The sequence below is a fragment of the Bos grunniens genome, chromosome 4, assembly GCF_055505025.1.
Source record: "Bos grunniens cultivar Pamir isolate PY7600 chromosome 4, Bosgru_T2T1.0, whole genome shotgun sequence".
NCBI classification, from domain to species: Eukaryota; Metazoa; Chordata; class Mammalia; order Artiodactyla; family Bovidae; genus Bos; species Bos grunniens.
Window position 1 is genome coordinate 69,134,352 of NC_141168.1, and position 16,563 is coordinate 69,150,914.

Below are 16,563 nucleotides of genomic sequence, written 5' to 3' on the forward strand. Positions count from 1 at the left end.
CCAAAAGAACTGAGTAATTTTATACAAATAATTCAATCAGTTTCCTGAATGCATTTATTAAATACATGTACATGTAACTATGGAAACTAATATTAGTAATAATATTTATGGTGAATAAATAAAGTCATGAAGGTTTGAATAATGACATGATTTCCATATCAGTGTTATACAAAAATCATTGGAAAACAAATGCATTAAATATTTTTCACTACATACAAACAGCTAAAACTAAATCACATGAAAAAAAACAAAACAAGTTTGCTTTAACAGGTCACTTACACTTTCTCTATTTAAAATTTCTTTCATTAAAAAATCCTTATATTGATATGATTTTTAATAATACTCAACACACTGTTTTATTTCAACTTTCACTTGGGTCTCCTGTCACTTTATATTTTAAACAATTAAATTCCTTTTAAAAACAAATGGTGAGTTTAGTACACAAATCAGTTTACTTTTTGGTCTGACTCATTTCTTTTCTTGAGGGCTGGAACATTAGTTTTTCAATTATTTCATATAAAAAGAAGTAATATTAAATAAATTGACTTATTTAGCTCTTGTATGATTTTGTAGAAGATACAGTTTTACTAGATCATTATTATTTACTGAATTATCATTAACTTATCTGTAGTTATTTGCATTTATACGTTTCTTCACTTAATAATTTTTGTAGAATACCTTGTGAGAATTTACAGGCAACTCGGTAATAATGTTCTGTACAGCTGTTATTAAGTGGCCACACTGTTTGTTTAATTTCAGAAGAAAGTTGAGGAACTCATCACCACTAAAGATAGGAAATAAACAAATAGGAATCACTGATATGAACAATTTACTCCATTTTACTTAGCTAGTTATTCACTGTTGAGTCATAACATTTATTATATTCTTTAAAAAGTATCTGTAGAATAGTAAATTTGTATTAGCATATGAAATAAGACATTAAGCATACAAAGAAAACCAAGTGTCCAATCTTGAAGATCTCAAAGTTCAGGATGAGAGGCAGACCTACTATTATAACCTAATTATTCACAGGGACATATGAAGAAGGAACATAAAAGTCCCAGTATTTGAGTGTCTATTATGTGAAGGCACTGCATTTGATTTTACATTTATTATTTTTTAAATTCCTTCCAACAGCTCCTGTAAGGTATATGTTATTAACAGTAGTTTACAGTTGAGATATCTAAAATTCAAGAGATAATGAACCTAGCATAAGTTGGAATGAGGCATCTTCCCTGGTGGCTCAATGGTAAAGAATCCTCCTGGCAATGCAGGAGACATAGGATACGTGGAGTCTGATCCTTGGGTCAGGAAGATCAGATCCCTTGGAGAAGGAAATGGTAACCCACTCCAATACTCTTGCCTGAGAAATCCTGTGTACACAGGAGACCAGAGGGCTACAGTCTGCAGGGCTGCAACAACAACATAACTGGGAATAGGGATTTAGTAACATTTCAGAGAGTTCATACTTGAACTGAGTCTGGAGCTGAAAAATAAGCTTGTCAAGTACATAGGAAGAGAAGAGATTCTGGATGGAGAGAATAGCAGGTGTGGAACTATGGGGTTAGGAAGTCTCCGAAGTATAACTAAAGCACAATCATGTGAAAGTCGTAAAAAAAGAGGTTATATGGGATCATTTATTTAAGGAACTTTTGTGACATGCTAAGGAATGGAATATTATTTTCTGGATAATGTACAGTTACTAAGGGACTTTAAACAAGGAAGTAGAAAATCAGACTTTTGCATGAGAGTTTATTTGGGGTATAGTGTGGATTAAAAGGAAAACAAAAGTGGAAGTATAGAGAATAATTAGGAGATAGTTTAAGAAATGTTCAGGAGAATAAACCGAAAAACTTGGTGATGGACCGCATGTAAAAGGAAAGGAACGGTCTAGGGTGATTCTAACTTCCTTGGTTTCAGTGGAAAATGGCACTACCAAGCAGGGAAGTGAATTTGGGGGTGGGTAGTAAAGAAATAAGTGGGGTAAAGAGGAAACAATATAGCATAGTAATTAAGAATATAGACTCTAGCATCAGGAAACCCTGAGTTTGAATACAGCTTCCATAGCTTTATGACCTCAGGCAAACCTAATCTTCAGCCAAATATTGCCATATCTCTAGAACTGAGATAACAGGACTGTCAGGAGGACTGAAAAGTGAAAGTCGCCCAGTAGTTCATGGAATTCTCCAGGCCAGAATACTGGAATGGGTCGTCTATCCCTTCTCCAGGGGATCTTCCCAATCCAGGAATTGCATTGCAGGTGGATTCTTTACTAGCTGACCACCAGGGAAGGAGGACTTAGGAGATACTATATGAAAAGCACATAGTATTTAATCTAGTACACAGATGGCATTCAAACAAACTTAATATTATGTTGATGATGGCAATGATATGAGTCATGTAGATGCAGTGATCAGTAAGTAGTAGAAAATGTCAGTCTTGTAGGTACTTATCCTGGGGTCCACAGACTGACTCATGAGGTTACAAAGAATTCAGGGATCTGGTGAACTTATATGGGGAAAAATTACATCTTTATTTTCACTAACCTCTAAAAGAATTTCAGTATTACCTTCAACAGTGAATATAGGCACAAACAACAGAAGTATTAGAAGTGTCTATAATTTGCTAACCAATGGAAATCAAAACAATGATCATGGAGAACGCCACCAAGAAAAAAGATACATATTGTGAAGAGGGGCGAATTGATAGGGGTGTAAAAAAAGCTATCAAAGTAAAAGTAGCCTGAGAAAAAGAAAATCAGGAGTAATTTCTATTATGAAAGGTAAAGAATGGAACAGATTCAAGATGAAGAGAAAAAGTCAAGCATGTTAAATCATCAGGATTAATCCACTAGTTCTGACAATAAAGAGACAATGATGACTAGATTAGTTTCAAAGACAGAAGCAAACTTATTGTGAAATCTACAAAGAAACTAACACAAGCTAATAGAAAGGATAATAGGTAACTCAAAAAGAAAAAATGAAAATTTAAATGGATAATAAACATGGAATTATAATAAAAATAAGACATTATGTTCCAGTGGAATGACAAAAATTAGGAAGATGATTAATATCAAGAGTTGATGAATCTGCAAGATGACCTTTCTGGAGTGTTACTTAGTGGTATCTATTATAATAAAAACTCACACAAATTCTAATACAATAGGACCACAGTTGAAATAAGCAAATACTATTATGAACAAAATTACATAGTCTTAATGAATGAAAGGCAAATATATACCTTTCTTGTGATGTATAATTTTCAGGGCTACTGAATATGGATAGGCAAGTTATAAAAAACACAACTTTTATGCCTCTTATCATCACTGTGTGAAATGGATGCCCAGCCCCCACCCTAGAACTGTACAACCTACATACCTTTACATGGAATGCCTGATAATTTTGAGCTTATTTAAAGAATTCCAGATAAGCAGATATGGCATAGGTATGGTAGACTATATTATTTGATCAAATTGTCATGTCTCTTTCTACTGAGCGAGATACTACTAGGCCTCTCTCTGCCAGAGAATTACATTTCATGTCCCAAAGACATGAGGCTTGGCCAATGACTTGCTTTGGCAAATAAAATATGACTGGAAGTGACTGTGTCATTTTTGAACAGATGCTCTAAGAGCCACTGACTGGCTCTGCCACCTCTCTTTTCCCTTTGCCACAAGAGTGGCATATCTGAGGTGGGGCTGTTTCTCCAGCCTATTGGCAGAATAATAAGGAAGAGATTCACTGCAGCTGATCCATGATATACATGGATCACATCATATTTCTGATCAAGAAATAAATTTTGTTACTGTAAGTCAATTTAGATTTAGAAGTTATTTGTTACTGCAGCACAAAAAGTATAAGTTGACTGAAACAATAGGCCACATTTAAAAATTCTGAAGTTAAGGATGTGAACAAAATATATAATTTATACATTTTGTTTTATATTTGGGTATAGTCGATTAACAAACAATGTTGTGATAGTTTCAGATGAACAGTGAAGGGAATCAGCCATACATAAAACTTGTATCCATTTTCTACCAAAATATAGATACTCCAAATGGAAGAACCATGTGCTCACTGTAGACTATCTGGAAAAATTAAAATAACCAATACTTTAATCACACAAATATAATGACTGGTATTATTTTCTTCCAGAATATTATAAGGGAACTAAGTATTTCTCATATGCATACATACAACTGGCATTATAACTCACACTCCATTTTATATTTGCCTTTTCTATTACTCTGAGTATTTTTCCATGACATTAAGTCTCAAAATAATTTAAGTGACAGAATAAAATAATTATATTGATGTAATGTAATCCAACCATCCACTTAAAGTTAAATATTTGGAGTTTCCAAGTTTAGAATAGTTATAAATCATAGATGTGAACAATGTATTTTTATGTGAAAATCTGCATCTATACAGTTTTTTTTTTGAAGGAGAAATCATTTTCTAAGCAGGCATAATTTTGAGATGCCTTTGATACATTCAAGTAGATATCAGGCTTGGAGAAAAGGTTTGGGCAGAAACTGCTGAAAATGTCAAGACATGGGTGAAACTTAGTTATTTCTGTTCAAAAAAATATCTCAAAGTAGTAATGAAATGGTATTTTTAAATTGCATTCTCTAATTCTGAAAACATACTAAGGCTAACTGTAGAAGAAAGTAAAAGTACTGTGCATGTGTACTCTTGTAACAGACTATAAAATTGAACACATAGAAGAAAAGTATTTTAAAACAAATCAGTAGCTAAATTGTTAAAGTTACATTACCAGAAGATTATAATCAATCAGTTCAACTTTTCCTGCTGTTAGTTTTCTTATGACTTGATGACTAATTTCTTCTTTAAAGAATGACTCTGAACAAATGGAAAGTAAAACCTTTTCCATAACAGCGTGTAAACAAAGTCTGTGATTTAATAACAAGGTCAAATTCCTGAAATATATGTCTGCTAGTTTTATTTTTTAAAAAATTTAGCAGTTGTAATATGTGAACCATTCAGGATTCTATACATTCTTTAAATCTATTAAGCCTCACAGTGAAAATTCATAGAGACAACTCTGACATCCTATAAATTATATTAAAATTTTAATTTCCAATTCAGTCATGTAGAACTTAGAATATCCCTTCAGAGAAGCAATACATTAAAAAAGTAAAGACAGTGAACAAAAAGATTCAAGGTTTTCTGATTTAAGTCATCATCACAACTGAAATCCTTCACAATGTACTTACATATTCAAGAGTTGTGGTTATTTTTAAACAGTGATGAGACATTATTTTGAATATAGATCATCTTGTTATAAGGAGGTATAGTTAGAGAAAGGGAAATAATTTTGCAGTAACATTTTTAAAGAAATCTGGATCATCTAATTTATTCACTAGAAGACTTCTCTGAATTCTAAAATGGTATGGAAACTTACTATTCCTGTGTTTAATTAATGTTTCTCATAGTTGCAATGTTAGTTTTAGGCAGGCTACACTAGTGCACTTTTATATTTTATAGCATATAACTTGGATGAACCTGATATATTAAAAAAAAAAAAAAAAGACAAACAAAAATGGAAAAATACTCCAGGTCCGATGCATGAGGCAGGGTGCTCAGGGCTGGTGCACTGGGATGACCCTGGGAGATGGAATGGGAAGGGAGGGGGGAGGGAGGGTCAGGATGGGGAACACATGTACACCCATGGCTAATTCATGTGAATGTATGGCAAAAACCACCATAATATTGTAAAGTAATTAGCCTCCAATTAAAATAAAAATTTTAAAAATGGAAAAATACTATATGACTACATTTAATTTATATAATGTTCATGATATAACATCTTTATAAAGATGGATAACAAATTATTGATTGCTTGTTTTAGGGATGGGGGAGAGGTGGGGGAGTTATGAAGGGGTAGTATGAGGTAGCCTTGTGGTGATGGTATGTTAAGTATATTGATTGCAGCAGTGGTTATGTGAGGCTAGACACATGATAAAATGTAAAATTTGTAAATACATACACACATACAAATGAGCACAAGTATAACTAGTGAAATACAAATAAGCTATGTAAATTATATCAATGTCAGTTTTCTGGTTTTGTTAGTGTACTATAGTTAGGCAAGATATTAAGACCAGGTAAGAACAGGTGAAGAAGGGTGCATAGAACATTCCTATACTTCTCTGCAATTTCTTGTGAATCTATAATTAATTCAAATAAAAAGTTTAAAAAATCATTTAATATTGTGCAATATGTTAAAAAAAATCAAACTTATTTTCAAGATAATTTTAATTACTAATATTACTAATAATCAGTGCTTGACAAGTTTATAATATTAAAAAGGAACTTTATATATTGATAACATAATTTCATAAATCATTAAGGCTGAAAATAGAGCTGAGTTACATGAGAAACACATTTTTATTGCCATAAGCAAAAATATTACCTTTAAATTTTCAACTTGACACTTAAATGATTTAAAGAGAGTAGGAGCTATACCATGAAAACTGCAAGATCTTTTAAATAGCTTGTTTAACAAACTGCAATGAAAAAATAAAACAAAAATGTTTCTATGTGAATTAAGAAAATGCACTGTTTTGCTTCTTGGTATTGGTAAAACCTGCCTTGTAAAGTACTTTCTATCTCAGAACACAGTATACAGCAAAATGAACTACCCATATCTCTGGAAAAATGATGGTATCAAGTAAAATAACTCAGACATTATCAAAATTCAACTGAAAAGGAAAGGTGGTTCTAAACAGTATTAATGTAAACCAATAAGTTAACTTTACCTGATTTCCAACTTTGCGACTTCAGGTAATTCTCCAAATTTTATCTCTTCTACTTCCAGTTCTTTAAGGGCAGCCATAATTTTCTGCTGATCTCTACTGGTAATTCCATTCTAAGCAGAAATGATTTCAAGGTGCAGTAAGGTAGTCATGAAGAAGTGAAGTGAAAGTTGCTCAGTTGAGTCCGACTCTTTGCGACCCCATGGACTATACAGTCCATGGAATTCTCCAGGCCAGTATACTGGAGTGGGTAGCCTTTCCCTTCTCCAGGGGATCTTCCCAACTTAGGGATCAAACCCAGGTCTCCAGCATTGCAGGAGGAATCTTTAACCAGCTGAGCCACAAGGGAAGCCCCAAGGTAGTCATACTTGTATAAAATTTGAAATTACTGAACAAGATCTACCTGATTAATTCTCATCTTGAAAAAAAATGCATATTGAAAAAAATCATACTGAAAAATATACAAATTTGCTTGTAATTGGACTGACAAAGTTACATCATTAAAATATTTAGATACATAGTGACTACAATTTTTTACATTACATAACAATGTGATGGATTCTAAAACAAATGACTAGATTTTAATATACAATATAAACTTTCCAGAAAATCATACTAAAATAATTTTTCCTACTAAATATTATCAGTGATTAAGTGAGAATTAAGTCTTCCTTTTGCCTGTGTTCTACCTTTAGTATTAACTAAATTTCCTATGCTGGATCTTAGCTATGTAGTTGGTTTGATTTTCAGTGATGCTGAAGATTTCAAGTTTTCAATGTGTTCATACAGGGAGATCATTCCTTTTTATTATCCTATGTATTAAAGTATCTTTGATGTTTCCCACAGCTATTTTCAAATTGTTACTAATAATACTTGATGGCAAAATAACTGATCATTTGAGAACCTAGCAAAAGGCAATATTTGAACAATATATTTTTATGTCCCCATGTATTAAAAAATCACCTCTTATCTCTGAGTAATCTGTTTTATATAGTTTTATAAATCTATTTCATATTTAGAAACATAGCACCAGTTTTAGTTGAGATGTCTTAACTAATATGAAGGAAAAAAATACCAACTTTAAGTCTTCAAATATTGAGGCAAATTAATACTATAATAGAAAATTTTAGATATGGTTATCCATAAGCATATCTAATGAGGAACCTAGCAAAAGATAACTCACAGTCTACAGCTGTAAGATTTTTAAAATATAAAATGACAAGGATCCAAAATATTAATGTCTGGAGTTTTTGAAATTGATACTAACCTTTGCAAGCTCATCTTTCCTCATGGTCAAAAGATGTCTTAAAGTTATTTCCCTTTCCTGTAGGAAAGGAAAAAAAATGCCACCTTCAATATAAATGAAATAGTGGAAGGGGAAGTAGGCAAGTATACACATAAGTAAGTCAGGTATATGTTACCCTCCCAAACAACTTTCAACTTTCTAGAGGAGACAGCATATGCAGGTGTACAGCTATATTACTGGGTAGATAGTAGTAAGTGTAATAATATGTATAATGACCTAAAAAGCATACATACAGCTAGTTTTCCAGAGTAAAAAAACTGTTACAACTTTTACTTGCTTATATAAATAGCTCTATTTCTGAAAGAGATCAGCCCTGGGATTTCTTTGGAAGGAATGATGCTAAAGCTGAAACTCCAGTACTTTGGCCACCTCATGCGAAGAGCTGACTCACTGGAAAGGACTCTGGTGCTGGGAGGGATTGGGGGCAAGAGGAGAAGGGGACGACAGAGGATGAGATGGCTGGATGGCATCACTGACTCCACGGATGTGAGTCTCAGTGAACTCTGGGAGTTGATGATGGACAGGGAGGCCTGGCGTGCTGCGACTCATGGGGTCGCAAAGAGTCGGACACAACTGAGCGACTGATCTGATCTGATCTGATGTATTATAAGTAGTCTAAATTTATAATTGTATAAGATTTAACAATCAATAATTTAGTTTTATTAAATAATTCTCAAATAGGAAGTTTCAAGATGTACAATGAAACCCAATTCTAAACAATCAACCTAATCGAATGTGCATATTCCTAGGGAGAGCCTATCTAAAACAGTGCTTTACTGCTGCAGCATCAGCTAAATGGCTGAGAACTGTCATTGACGCAAACTCCATAACGCAGGCTTAAAATACCTCCAACAGTGCTTGTCATATGATCTACTTTAATATCTATGACACTCCTACACTAGGTATTACCATTCTTATGGGAAAAAAAGAGATTTAAGTAACACATTTCAGTTAATAATCATTAGAGCAAGAATCCCATACCAGGTTTGTTTGGTTTAAAATCCTGCTGCTCCTAATATTCTATACAGGAAGATCGGCAATTGCAAAAACACACTAAGGGCACAGATGTACATGGAGTTCTGCAAAGCTACGAGCAGTGGGTAAGAGCCTGATTCTAATTTCTGTAAATTTTTATAATACATTTTCAAAATGCTTTCAAGTTTAAAATGGGATGTACTATAAGTTATGGAGAAAAGTGCATCTGTCACTCTTTTATAAGCATGCTTATGAATTAATGTTATATTAATTTAATGTTATGTTAATAACTAAACATGCATACACAGTTCATTGTAGTTCATACAAAATCTTACCTTCAATAAATCTGTCATATGTTCAAGTCCAAGACCATGTAAAAATATTTCCAGATCTCCAAATGCTGTATATGAACTATACACAGTTATAGCAATGTCAATTTCAGAACAGACTATAAGTGTACAAATAATAAATATATATTTTAATGTACAAAAGAGAATAAGAATGATTGAGTCCATGTAGAATATACAGGTATACCTTGTTTTATTGTGTTTTACTTTATTGCTTTACTTGCAAACATTTGTTTTTTATAAACTGAAGGTTTGTGGCAACCCTGTCAATCAAGTCTATTAGTGCCATTTCTTCAATGGCATTTGCTCATTTTGTGTATCTGTGTCACACTTTGTAATACATGAAATGTTTCAAACTTTCTCATTATTATTATGTTTGTTATGGTGATCTTTGGTATTGCTATTACAGCTCGCTGAAGGCTCGGATGATGGTTACCATTTTTTAGAAATGAAGCATTTGAAATTAATACGTGTACATTGTTTTTGTGGGGCCCTGGTAGCTCAGATGGTAAAGAATCTGCCGGCAATGCAGGAAACCCGGGTTCAACCCCTGGGTCAGGGAATGGCTACCCACTCCAGTATTTCTATCTGGAGAATTCCATGGACCAAGGAGCCTAGCAGGCTACGGTCCACAGGGTCACAAAGAGTCAGACACCACTGAGTGACTAACACTTTCACTTTTTTCACATTGTTTTTGTAGACAGAGTGCTACTGCACACTTTAATAGACTATGTGCATGTGTGCTAAGTCGCTTCAGTCGTGTCCAACTCTTTGCAACCCTATGGACTGTAGCCTGCCAGGCTTCCCGTCCATGGAATTCTCCAGGCAAGAATACTAGAGTGGGCTGCCGTGCCATGCCCTCCCTTCCTCCAGGGCATCTTCCCAACCCAGGGACTGAACCCATATCTCTTAGATCTCCTGCATTGGGAGGTGGATTCTTTACCACTAGTGCCACCTGGGCTACAGTACAGTGTAAATATGACTTGTAAATCTGTGTAATTCACTTTATTATGATATTTGCTTTATTGTGGTAGTCTGGAACTGTACACCCATATCTCTGAAATATGCCTATATTTGCAAATTTGATCTATATTATACAAAGGAATAAGAAATGTTTCTTGAATGAAGATTTAAGTAAACAGAAAATGGTGATAGTAAAATGAAACTCATCTTCCCTAAGAAGGAAAATATTTGCCAGTATTTATACAATGAACCCTGAAACAACATGGTTTGGACTGTGCAGGTCCACTTATACATGGATCTTTTTCAATAGTAAATACTACAGTAGCATACAGTCATGGATGTGAATTCATGGATGTGGAAATGCAGATGTGGAGGAACCGTGAATACAGACTTTCCAAGGGGGATGGTCAGGATCCCCAACCCCTGTTGGGGATGTTCACGGGGAAACTATTCTTTATAAGAGCTCTGGACATGAAAATCTCTTTAATTTCAGGAAGTAAAAATTCACTAACAATTCACTAACAATTTTTAAATGTAGGTAAGTAGAGAATAATGTTGTGCCATGTATTGAACAACTGTGTTCGGGGAGGGGGGAAAAGTATTTTTATTTTTAGCTTATAAAATCAGAAATCTGCTGTAAAGAATTAGAAAGCAAAGTGCAATCTAGTTTGAACACTAACAAAACTATAACCTTAGAACCTTTTAGAAATAAACTGTATTGTTGATATTTTATTTAAAGTAAAAAATAATTCTCTTTACTGTTAATACATATATATATATAAAACTTTTCTAAAATTCTGGAGAACCAAACACTTAAAATTCATACATTTCTAAGCAGTATTTTAAAATACTTGTAAAAGTTTAAAATATTGTACATTTCAAATATCATCACTTTACTATAATAAAAACACACAATTTTTACTCATTTATAGGTATTGAACAAAAACATGCTGTTACCTAAATATGTGATCTTTTTCTTTATCAGAATCTGTTCTCAATAGTTTACAAATAGACTCTTCTTTAGTTAGCTGGTGAAGCCTTCCTTCCAAAGGATTTAAAGTCAAGGAAAGAAAATTGAAGATCTGAAAAAGTTATAATAACAATTAAAGCAAGATAGTAATTAATAATATTTTCAACAAAATATAAAACAAAACTAAAAATTCCATTTTGGTAAGTTAAGTCAGAAAGACTAAGTACTCAGGTAGTATTTTAAATACATTATTAAACAGAAAGAAAGTAAGAAGCATGACTAAGGTACATAAACCTCAACTGTACACCTTAAAGAGATGTGAAATTCCTTAGTTTTTGAAAACTTCTTAGTTCTAACTTTTTAGTAAGTTAAGGTTAAGTCACATAATCAGTCAAGATACAAAATCAAATCTCACTTCAGGAAACAATTTATGACTCAAAATAATCTTTGATATTCATAGATTTCTTACTATGTCAAATTCAGTATCATCCACCCTAAATTTAGTAATGCAGTATATTAATGAAAAGTTTTCAAATTTTGAAAGCTTAGGAGAAAAACTGTAAATTTCTTTTTAAAGTCTCACAGGGCTTCAGTGATTAGCACTTACACCAGAATAATATTGGAAATGTAGATATGATTATAAAATGATAGGCATGTTTATAGGCTGCTTTAAAATAGAGGAAGTTATTTTACATGCAATAAAAATGACATGGTCTGATTACTGTATGGTGGAAACTTTGGAATGTCATAAGCTTCTAAAATCAGAAACTCAGTTTTAGAAGATCTTGAACTATATAACTTAGATTTAGAGTTGTACTATATTTGATCCTTGCTTAGAAATTACAGACCTTTGGCTGAAAGCTTTCATATTTAGACCAAAAGTTTATATCAATAAAATTATTTAATGTATGGCAAATATTTACTATTGACTTTATTATCTGAATGACAGTAAATCATATACCCACATGTTATTACTTTACTATATACCTTGTCAAATGTATAGGAGTAAATGTAGTTCAAAGGATTTAATTTTTAAATTGTCTAATATGTGTTAATTAAAATTAAAAACAATAGTTTACATATGCAAATTTTGAAATTTTACTAGCCATGTCAATACACTAATTTTTGAAAATTAATTAATTTTTGAAAATCAGTTGGAAATGTTTAAATAGTCTGTTAACAATTTTATTTCTAGGGCCAGATAAGACTTTATTATCCCTTTATATAGCTTTTAAATTACCACATTATAAATGCCTCTTATTTAGTAAAAAGATAAATACTCTAGTAAACTGAAGTTTTCATTACCTAGCTGAGAAAAAATTACATACTGAAACATTTAATAATAGATAAATTATTATTAGTGAGTTCTAACAAAATCATACCAAAGTTTTACAAACAATAATGTAAACTAAGAAAAATTAGCTAAATAACAGGATACCTCTAGATGTTTATTTCTTTTTGCAATTTCACTTGGTGTCTTTCCATCTTTGGTTTGTATCATTTTATTAGCTCCAAGTTCAAGCAACTTCAAAACTACATTTTTATGACCCTGACGTGCTGCCCATGTTAAAGCCTGTAAGTGGGGGAAAAAAAGATTGTTTAAAGAGAGGGAGTATATATGACACAGAGAAGAAAATGTCTCAACAGTATTTATGGCACAATAAAAAAGTGAACATGGTTAATTAATGGAATGATGCAATCTTATCATTTCACAATATAATGTAAACATATTTCCAATGTTGTAATCGCAAAGCAGACTGCCAGTGTTCACTGATTTTGTAAAACCAAATAATGTCTTATTCGGTCAAGTGAAGTTACAGAGTAAAACGATTTATCTGCCAATCAGAGAACTGTTTTCTATAAAAAGGAATTCTATTTGTAGTCTAACAGAATCCAGGCTCTGCTGTGTGTTACATTTTGTCAAGGGTGCCAACAAAGGCAGATAATTTCTTTTTTCTCACTGAAACTGTTGCTTTTCTTTACTGAACAGCAATTACATCCCAGCCCTTCTGTAATTTTTACTTCTTAAAACCTTTCTGCCAACTACTGATAGTAAGATATCAATGTCCTAGAGATAAAAAGGTTCTCACAGTATAGCCGTTCTCGTCCTGGGTATTCACTTCTGCTCCATGAGCAACAAGGAGAGCAACAACCTGAGGGTGGCCATCACGTGCAGCGTACATGATTGGTGTCATAAGTCTCCTGAGGAGGAGGAAGAAAAGAGACAACTGTGTCAGCGCTGCCCTTAACAGTTCTTCAAAGGCTGGACAGAACATCAGTGCTGTTCTTAGAGCAAAGAAATGGGAAAGCTTTTCACAAAGCAGGGGGAAAAAAATCTAAAAATCCAATTTACCAGCAAATAAATAAAATATGAAGGAGATTACACTCTTAAAAGTATTGCATGCTTACACAGCACCCTCTAGTGAAGAAATGTCTTTAAAAATCACTAAATGAGCCCATACTTTTTAATATGAGGCTTCATTAATTTACCTATTCACATATAAAAATATCAGAGTACCTCACTACGCTTATGCTGGAAAATAGTGATGAACGACACAAACAAGCCCCCCGCCGACCCTGTGTTCTCAAAATTGCTCATTTTAAATGCTTATTACACTTTAAAAACTTTATTTTATTTAGTAAAAATATAAGTTTAAATCTCTTACTTCTTAATGTGTTAATAATTCTACTTTAGGACTGAGAGACTTTTACCCTGAGGCTTACTTTAATAAAGAAAGACATCAGTCCAACAGTTTTGCCAGACTCTGAGACTATGTTCTGGGAGAACACAGTGGTTTCCCTCTAGTGAATCATTTCCTCAAATTAGAGATTCAACCCCTCGACTCCTAGAAGTCATTCAGCTTCTGAACCTAATTACAAAGGATACCAGAAAGGTTCTATTAGTTCTACTTGGGTTGAACTTAGTAGCACAGTCTGTTTTAAAGGAGATCTAGGATTCTGGCCTCAATCTTCCTGAGTCATCACAAATATCTGACCTATATACAAAGACCTTCACAAAAGAACAATAAATTAAATAATTTTACAATTCTCAGTTTTGATCTCATTAAGGAAGTCTGTCTTGATTACTCATATTACATGTACTACATATAAACAATATTTCTCTGTAAGATTTGTTGACATAAGGTATATCCTGAGTCTGGTCACTTCACACCAATGTCTTTACACGGAAAGTTTCACGCATTTATCTGTTCCTTCTATTTCCTAGTATGTTACAATTTCAACTTTTTATTAGAATTACATGCTAAGGTAGTTTGTCAAGCACTGCCTCCTCTACCTTGAATTTCTCCTACATAGGGGCGTTAGTAGACAATCTTGACAAAGTGAAGTGTGACTTTCTGGATAGCTTAAGCAAATAGGGAGAATATATACAGTAGAATGAGCTTGTTTGAGTAAACTGGTTATTCAAATTCTTTCCTAAGTCTAAATCAGACCGCTTGATGCTTCTCTTCCCACCTTCCTGACAACAGCTCAAATCTGCTCCTTCCAAGGTTCCCTATTTCCCAGAGCTTCCATTAACCAAATAACTCAGCCTAAAACTAAGCATCATTCATGACTTTTCTCCAGCACTCCATATACACATCATCAGAAGGTCCTGTTCCCTATTTTACTATCATATTTTGAATCTAACCATGTCTCATCAACTTGTTAGCCACTGTAAGCAGTCCATGCTATCACTTTTATTTCTCTGATTTGTATTTTTGCAGTAGCCTCATAACTGCTCTCCATGCTTCTGTTCTGGCCACGTACTCTTTTTGAAGATGCCAAGTTCTTCCCCTTTCAGAGACTGTGCAAATGCTGTTCCTTCTACCTTTCCCTTGACCTTCATACTGCACACTCCTTCATCTTTTCCAGGGAAGGTAACATGAAAGTCTGAGTGTCCTATCTGCTTGAAACTTATTATTGGAATTTTCTGAATCTGTATGAAATTGTTTTGAAAATTGAGGTTCTTTTAAATATCAATTTTTCTTGTAATAGAATCTTAGAAAACAGCAGGGGTGTAATTTTCAGTCTGTAAATTCAGAGAGACATAAAATGGCTTTTATAAATGCTTATGTCATCCTACATAATAAAACTACTAGACTAGTATAGTTTGCAGACTAAGATGCTTCAGATCATTACGGAATATGTGTTAATAATAAAGCTTCATTGATTTCTAATTTCTAAGTTGAATTTACTGAATGGGATAGCAAACTCCTATAATGGAGTCTAGATTATCTAGAAAGTGTATTTGTTGTTCAGTTGCTAAGTCGTGTCCAACCCTTTACGACCCCACAAATTGCAGCACCCCAGGCTTTTCTGTCCATCACTATCCCCGAGTTTGCTCAAACTCATGTCCATTCAGTCAGTGATGCCAGCCAACCATCTCATCCTCTGTTGCCCCCTTCTCCTCTTGCCCTCAATTTTCCCCAGCATGAGGGTCTTTTGCAGTGAGTTAGCTCTTCCCATCATGTGGCCAAAGTATTGGAGTGTCAGCTTCAATATTCAATATTTCAGTGTGTTACTTAGCTTCTGAAAGTTATTAGAGTTACTGATACTATCAATATTGTTGCATGACAATTTTGAGAGGGGACAGAACAATTCTTACAGTGGTTTTATATCTACAGAAACTTCTAACATCTATTGTTTCCTGCCTGTCATAGATTAATGAAATCTAAGTTAAGTCTTCGATCTTACAAACTCTTTTGAACTTATAAATGGTCTTATTATAAACTCCTCAGGGAAGTTATAAAACTTTTAACTGGTTTGATCAAATGACATGATAACTATTTGTGCTACTGATAACTTTACTTTCAATATTAATTTCCATCTTATTTATTTCCTGAGATTTAATATAAAGAATTCTTTACTTCCCGCTCCTTCCAATACATAACTGCTTTGGCAAAAGTCAGCAGTTACTTGGACTCCTTTTATTTTTCTAGCATTTAAAGGTAGGTATTTCAAGAGGCTGCTGTCCTCAATATTCTTCCCTTTTCACTACCTAAACAACATACCTGTATGGTCTCACCTACTCTCATGACTATTGTTAATGCACTGGTGGCTGCTGAATCTGTATCTCTAGCCCAGGCTTTACTCTTGTGCTCCAGATCATATCTGTCATTTCCCAACAAAACTCAAAACCAACATATACCTAAATCTGAAGTCTCCATCTTCCCTCCAACACAAAGTACTCTCTGTTATTACCTATCTCCATGAACAGCATCAC

At 33.4% G+C, this 16,563-nt stretch overlaps 1 protein-coding gene across 2 annotated transcripts in view; it reads right to left on the reverse strand.

Moving 5' to 3' along the window:
* Positions 1-16,563, reverse strand: part of ASZ1 (ankyrin repeat, SAM and basic leucine zipper domain containing 1) — a 76,591-nt gene that overhangs the window by 4,602 nt on the left and 55,426 nt on the right. Inside the window, exons 5-11 of one of the 2 annotated variants that reach the window (XM_086396787.1) lie at positions 13,430-13,541; positions 12,778-12,912; positions 11,327-11,451; positions 9,395-9,470; positions 8,046-8,102; positions 6,782-6,891; positions 679-784 (exon numbers count right to left, since the gene is read on the reverse strand). In XM_086396787.1, the coding sequence (XP_086252913.1) occupies positions 679-784; positions 6,782-6,891; positions 8,046-8,102; positions 9,395-9,470; positions 11,327-11,451; positions 12,778-12,912; positions 13,430-13,541 (721 nt within the window). The remainder of the gene's footprint in view (positions 1-678; positions 785-6,781; positions 6,892-8,045; positions 8,103-9,394; positions 9,471-11,326; positions 11,452-12,777; positions 12,913-13,429; positions 13,542-16,563) is intronic. The other variant, XM_086396788.1, reaches the window with a different exon arrangement.